This window comes from Miscanthus floridulus, chromosome 16 (genome assembly GCF_019320115.1).
Source record: "Miscanthus floridulus cultivar M001 chromosome 16, ASM1932011v1, whole genome shotgun sequence".
Lineage (NCBI taxonomy): Eukaryota > Viridiplantae > Streptophyta > Magnoliopsida > Poales > Poaceae > Miscanthus > Miscanthus floridulus.
The window spans coordinates 75,734,347-75,741,585 of record NC_089595.1 but is presented as its reverse complement, the minus strand read 5'-3'; the positions used below and the strand labels follow the sequence as shown (position 1 = coordinate 75,741,585).

Here is a 7,239-nt window from a genome sequence, read left to right as displayed (position 1 = left end):
CTGTAGGAAGTGGGAGGCTGTAGCGCCCTGAGTAATGGATTCGGTGGTTGCTTTTAAACCCGATTAGAAGAGGGAGTAATTACTCCTGCAGAAAACGCATCCATCGTAAATATTGATATTTTTTTATCTATAATTAATCGACTAGGATACTGTGCTAGAATTACATTATTTGCTATTCGGAGGGAGTAACAATGAAAGTGGTGACTCTTCGTTTCAAAAAAAGGTCGTGACTCTTTTTTTTTTTTTTAAAAGGTGACCGGGACGGATACAGGTAAGCACCGAAGCATGCAGTGTCCACCAGATTGGGAACTTTGCTGGCTCCATCCAACTGCCAACACTCTGACACAGGTGCCCAACACATGCAAATAAGCATAACATCGTGAATGCAATTTTCTTTACTGAATGTATATAAAGTTATATCACATTAAACGTCGCTAGATTTTTCCTTTTTTCCCAATAAAACAGTAAGTATATGTACAAATAAACATGGAACATTCACAGGCCCTGGCAGAGGCGGTCAACAAATATGGCTGCCAAGGTACGGGATTCAGAACCACCCAAATGTCCCAGAAGTATATGTACAAACCAACACTAAGGAAGTGGTGTTGCGGCAGGCAATAGCAACTTCTCGACAACACCAACTCCTTCCAAATTTCAACGTGGATCCGCAGATTAGTAAATTGCCTGGAGGAATCTTGGCCTCACATTTTGAGAACTAGGCGCAAGGTTTACCTTGAAAAATATGTACCATGGCAGATGATCAATTCCGCACAGCTTTATTCCATGAAAGCCTACTAGAATTTCACCATCGTCTTCATAATATTGCACACTGAATGTTTTGAGCACTTTTTTTTCCGTTGTATCTCAATCTCAAGTAAGGCAGTATAGTAAGTTCATCCTGCAACATGATAAGGGGCAGAAATCAGAAGATGCATATCAGTCGACAAATGGAGACCTATAACTGAAAAGAATAGATGGCTAGAACCTTCTTCACTGAAGGCAAAAACTCCTCCAAGCAAGTCATCGTTATCCCCATCTTCCTCGGGCTTCTCTCTCTCGCAGTGGCTGCTGCTGCTGTCAGCATCAGTAACAGCTTCAGTTAACTCACGGCAGTCATCGAGTTCTGATATTTTACAATAGCCCTCTTGGAAATACTGGGTAAACTCCACTGATCTGTGAGAATCAGATGCCTCCTGCTGTCCAGAATCGACAGTGGTGAGACACCCATTTGGTATGTCAGTGCTTGCAACATTGCTGAGCACAGAATTATTGGTCGTTTCAGGCTTGCATGATGGATTATTTGCAGGAGACAGCATTCCGTCAACAGGCCCATCCAAGAGAGAATAGCTGCTCAATGATCTGATAGATGCATCTGTTTCAGGTGGCGTGGATATATAGCCATTGCTCTCATTCTCTGCTTTGCCAGCCAAAATTGCAGCATTAGGAGATTCAATAGAATTGCACTTCCCCACTTGCTGAAGATTAACAGCTGAGCCAGGTCCAGAGAATGTTTGCCTAGCTAGACTATTTGTGTTAGCTGTTTTCCTCATATCTACAAAAGAAAGATTTTCCGATCAACAATGATATAATACAACAATGACGAATACATTGATATTTTATGCTTACCAGCGTAAAACCCAGACAAAGGAGCCACCGGCTTGGTTTCATATTCACCATTATCCTTTACAGAGCTATACTGTGCATCATCGATGTGGGACAAGGCATTCTGAAAGCCTCCATTTGCAATATTCCTACATCATTGCATAATCCCACATGATACATTCAATGTATCTAGAAAAGCAAAAACGTCTTATAATTTCGAATGGAGGGAGTACTTTATTTTTAAGAAAAATTTCCCTGGGTTTTGCCTTTTTTACGTTCCTGAGCTCTAGAAAAGATTTCACTGAAAATTGTTTCACTGCCTCATCTGAGTTTTGTAATATAAGTATTTAATAATATTTAATATCTGTTTTGTTGCACAAATTAATTCACAACTTGATTTCATTCAGAGCTGCATAAACATCCAGAAAACATCTATTGCATTATTGAGACTCTTTTTTGACTTCTTGCATTCATTTGCCACTAAAGAGCTCATTTCTGGCAAAAATATTTGTACTCTCTCCATTCCAAATTATGTCATTTTGGCTTTTCTAGAAACATAGCTTTTGCTATGAATCTAGACATAGCATATATCCAGGTGCATAGCAAAAGCTATGTACCTACTTATAATTTGGAATAGAGAGAGTAGTCCAGAAATGAAAGGTAGTCACTGCTTGCTAAGAATATATATTCGTTCAGAAACACAAAGCATTTTCAAGGACAGTTACCTACAATGCTTGTAACTTGAAAGAAACACCAATCAAGACTTAAGTCTTATCGTTTTTCACGAAATATGCGAGAAATAAACATTTGCACCAGATACCATCTAATTAATAAACTAAAAAATTTCCATGAAAATAAACTTACATATACACAACAGAAAATCAGGACCTCTCAGTTTTAACGAGGTTAAATCTCTACAATACTATAAGCAGTTATTGCTAAGTGTAAAACAATATGTTAAAATTGAACTAGCAAAACTCAGGTATAATCATTTATAACAAGCTACAGTTTAAGGTGTCACAGATCACCATGTGCATTTGATATTATTGATGTTGACATTACACGCTGTTGTTCATAGGTATTGAGCAAGATATCACCTAATGCTATCTTTATTGAGCAAGATATCACCTAATTCTATCTTTTAATATTGTAATGCTATCTTCAAATGTTGTGAACACAATGGAAATAAATAATTGATATCCTAGACTTAACAATGCATTGCAGAACTGATAGTGAGAACAGATAGTGAGAACTAATAGTGGCAATTAAGTGCATCATACCAGCTTTTGAGTCTTGGCATACAACAAAATAGAAAAAAAATACAGCTGAATTACAGGGGAAAAGGTAATTTTGAATGTTCTAAACCCATATCACAATTCACCATAAAATAACAAATTTAAAGAACACCTATGAAAATTCAATATTGATAAACAATAGAAAAAAATATGTTTGCTGCTAATAACTCATCTATACAACATTAATTTAACAACTGACCAAAAATCAGATGTTTGCTGCTAATAACTCATCTATACAACATTAAGAATCCAAGAATAGTAGTTTCATTGACATTACCTATCACTAGAATGTCGCTCAGAATATTGGAACTGCTTGAATACAGGGAGCAATTCCCTTCTCCTGATCTCAACCTCGTGAAGAGGTAACTTCTCAATCTCAATTTCTCCACCACCACTGCTAACTGATTCAACTGAGTCTGCAGCAGGATGGTCCATCACATAGAAGCAAATCTGCAAAAACATGATTGATTGTCACTCTCAATCTTTCATGATTTACCACATCGTTTAAAGACATTGCAGCAAACCTTAGATTTCTGCCAGATGGGAATCCGCCATGAGTTTATATGTACTTCTGCATTAGATAGATACCAGCTTGACCTTTCTCGGACTCTCATAATCTCTTTCCCAGAGATACCATCATTTGATGCAGTGGAATCCGAATGCTCGCTATCTTCACAGTCGGAAGCATCCATAGCCATCATACTGCTTCTTTGGTTATACAATGCAATGTTTGCAATGTTTTCATCTCTTTCAGGCCAGTTTGTCCTACGGCACACATCCCACCATTGAATTGGTTCAGCAGTAACATGCATCTCATCATCTTGGAGTTGCTTGTTAGGACCTGAACCAACTCTTGGGCTGCTACCAGAGGACTCAGAACCTGAAGAAGGTAAAAGTTCATGTTGAATAACATGACCAGATGGCGAATACACCAGTAGATGCTCTAAAGCGTTAGCCTTAGACGGAACTGGCAAAGAACCCTGGTAGATGGAATTATGGAAAACAGCAGTTACTGCACCAGATGGTACAGATAGTTTTCCACTTGCAGAAGCAGCCACATTGCTGACAGTATTTAGCCAACCAGAAGTGTTATTCTTTATCCTACTAACTACCGAATTTGTCACAGTTGAGGGAACTTGATGAATCTGTTGGTCCATAAGAAAGGACGGCTTTGACCACCATGGCCTTGACTGACATGGGGCAAGAGGTGGCCCATCACTGTGAGAATTCTGTGGCTGCAGACTGGCATCACCACCAAATGGGGACAATGTAAAAATATGGCAGGTACCTCGAGATGAAACAATAGATATCCATTGGCTAAAATGACTAAATGAGATGTCTTGTATGACCTGCACGCAAATGCAAGGTAATTAACAAAATGAATAAAATCATAAAACATTCTGAGAAAGACTTTTCAATTGCTTAGTAAACATACAGCTGATGTCATGCCGCGATACAGTTTATAAAGATGAACATGAGATGCTGTCCAATCATAGCGTGTTGCCCCTGAGCCATTAGCAATGCAGGTTGGCATGATCCTGAAAACATTTATGTTATGGCCATGAACAGAGGTTGTCACCAAAAGTGTTCCACTAGGGTCGAAACAAAGAGCAGATATCGGACTTGTGTGAGCCCTAAACTGTGAGACAACAGCTTTGGAAGTGAAATCCTTGATGACTACCTGCAAGTGTCCAACGAACTTTCATTACTTCGCATAGAGGATTTTAACTTTCCATGCACTTAATTTGACAATGAACAAAAAAAAACAAGGCTTACTGAGGCTTTAACTAACCATTCCTGCATTGTCAGCTTCCAGTGGATGCACACTGGAAGGAATTTTACCGGATCTCCTGCCTGGGCTTGATGACAAAGGGGAGTTAGAACCATCTGGCAGAAGTTCCTGGCAGTACTTTGAAAATGTTTTATATCCCATGTCAATAATACCAGAAGCTAGTTGCTTGCTAGACTCCATTGCATATCTAGCAACTAAACTTCCACTGCTAGGAGAAGTAGATGGGCTCACTCCTGGTGAAGGTGTGAGATTCTGTGGACTTAGACGGCCTGTGTTTGACAATAAAGGAGTATTTGTGGCATAGGCTAACCATCTGGGGCCAACAGCCATCGGCCCATACCCAATAGTTACCCCAGGTGCACCTTGCAAAGGATATGACAAGACGCTGAGCTTGTTCTCAAGAGTAACAGCGTCGAAGCAGTAGATCTGAAATGTAGTAAAATAAGTATTTTAAAGTTCTATCTAAGAACATCATTTTTGTCAACTCCAGTTTGCAGTACAAAATATAAATAAATGTGCAAAGAGAAACTTACTTGTGCTGCAAGTGCTACAGCAACAATCCTTGGACTGCAGCGAACTAAATATACAGCAGACCGGAATCGAAGAACATGTACATAGGTGTGAGACTTCAAAGAGTAGAAACGGACAACCGTAGGGGTAGAAATGCAATTTCCAGCTTGAGGCTCACTGTTTGTGTCTCTGATAAGAGCACTTAAGCGACCACCTTGAACCGCACCCAGGCCATTTGTCTCATCACCAGCAACAACTAGAAGCATGGGATGTGACGCTCTGAATCCTTCAATGCCTTCAGAGCCAACTGGAGTGGGTTGCATTTGTAAAAATGTAACTGGGCCATCACGTTTTGAGACCAATTCACAAACATTTGTAGCATCCTCAACATCGAGCACCTGAAACCCATTTGAATAACCAACGAGCAGGACATGCTTGAATGATGATGGATGAAGCTCTAGTTTATCGAATCCAGCCCATAAGACCTGTTTATAGATGGATCATCAAGATTGAATTCTTGTATAAATTAGCAGAAACATACAGTGGCAAACATTTTTCCAATCAAAATTGTTAATAGCAAAACTGAATTGAGCCAAGCATTAACTAAACTTGGAGAAACAGAAATTTTGTTATCCAGGCAAAATTTAAGAACACCGAAGAAAAATCCAAAGCAAAAAGCTGTTGCCAACAATAACAAGGCACCCATTAGCCATGTGCAATATGAGCACAGAATAATTCTACTGAACTACTACAAAAATGACTCTGATGTTCACCTAAACAGCCATTTAGCCCGTTTAAACAATATTTAGATGCCACACAGTGGCTAGTCGTGACCATTTAATCAGACACTTATCCTGTTTAAATGGCCATTTAGACCATTTAAACTGTCATTTAGCACAAATAAACAGCTACAACATAGGTGACCAACTCCTTATTGTTTAGCGTTTGGGCGAACGCTGACCTAATCTGCCCTCTCCAACCTTTTCACTTCGGAGAAGCTGTACATTCCAGTATTTTACTACCTTCCAACTAGTTAAACTGAATTCATGGCCAACTCACTTAAAGCTCCATTAATTGCCACTGGAATTTCGAAACTACAAGAACATAAGCTCTACCTCGTCGGATTACTCACACCCTCCTACTGCAAAATGACATTATTGAGTACACGATTGCAAGGGTAACAATCCACATATTCTAGTATTTTCTAACCTTTCCTATACAGCTGTAACATGGCTAATGGTCAACTCACTTGAAGGGCGAGTAATTGCTACTGGAACAAAGGACGTGCGTGCAGGCACTACTCAAACCTACTACTGCAGAATTCTCCTATAATTGAGTATACAAAATTGCAAGCACAGCACTAAAGTTAGCAAACCCCAGCGCCCACAGTCATCTGCCCTAGCAGCGGAATAAAAAAGGAAAAAAAATATTTGAAGAAGTGGAGGCGGGGGCGGGGCAGTGGACCTGGTCCTTCTCATCCTCTGCCTGGGAGGAGATGGAGGCGGCGACGGAGGCCCCGGCTGAGCGAACGGTGGACGCGACGGAGCCGGCGTTGGAGGTCACCGTCTTGAGGCAGGACGATATGATCCGCAGCGAGCTCGGCAGCAGCCCATTCCTTCCCCCCTTCCCCCGCTTCATCCCTCCCCGCCGCTCCCTCCCCTCCTCCCCCTGCCCCTGCCCCAGCCCCAGCCCGGAGACCAGCACGAGCACCCGCTCCGACTCCAACTTCCCCGCCGCCACCGCTCCTACATCCCCCGCCCCGCGACCCCGCCGCTGCCCATCCACGATCGCCGCCTCCGGCGCCGGCGAAACCCAATACCATCCGAGTGCCGCCCCCCGCTCCCGCCGATCCCCGCCGCCGCGATCCGCGCACTCAGCTTGCCACCATATCCCTTCTCCCCTCGCGCACCTCGTCGCCCTCGCCCTCGCCGCTCGTCGTCCCCTTCCTTCCCCTCCGACGCCGACCAGAACCGAAACCAACAACTCCCTGGCTTCACCCTTTTCCCTTCTCTCTCTCTCTCTCCTCGCTGTTGCTTTCGT

At 41.9% G+C, this 7,239-nt stretch overlaps 1 protein-coding gene across 2 annotated transcripts; it reads right to left on the bottom strand.

Moving 5' to 3' along the window:
* Positions 1-366: 366 nt before the first annotated feature.
* LOC136511490 (autophagy-related protein 18h-like) lies at positions 367-6,837 on the bottom strand. 2 transcript variants are annotated; one of them, XR_010772733.1, is made up of 10 exons: positions 6,664-6,837; positions 5,223-5,684; positions 4,690-5,115; positions 4,333-4,578; positions 3,422-4,246; positions 3,175-3,347; positions 1,627-1,751; positions 986-1,552; positions 733-898; positions 367-644 (listed from the first exon to the last, which is right to left on the bottom strand). XR_010772733.1 is itself a non-coding variant. In XM_066505548.1 (9 exons), exons 1-9 carry the CDS (start codon positions 6,835-6,837, stop codon positions 894-896), a joined length of 3,003 nt encoding a protein of 1,000 aa, XP_066361645.1. In that variant the 3' UTR covers positions 367-893. The 2 variants fall into 2 exon arrangements, 1 of the variants encoding a protein (XP_066361645.1); XM_066505548.1 differs by having other exon boundaries at positions 367-898.
* Positions 6,838-7,239: the final 402 nt, after the last annotated feature.

Bases quoted from the DNA above. Each gene is read 5' to 3' on its own strand.
- LOC136511490 (XM_066505548.1), bottom strand. From the start codon at position 6,837: ATGAAGCGGGGGAAGGGGGGAAGGAATGGGCTGCTGCCGAGCTCGCTG. The intron at 5,116-5,222 runs GTAAGTTTCTCT...ACTACATTTCAG, and splicing joins CTGTAGCACTTGCAGCACAA to ATCTACTGCTTCGACGCTGT. The intron at 1,553-1,626 runs GTAAGCATAAAA...TTTCTTTTGTAG, and splicing joins TTTGTCTGGGTTTTACGCTG to ATATGAGGAAAACAGCTAAC.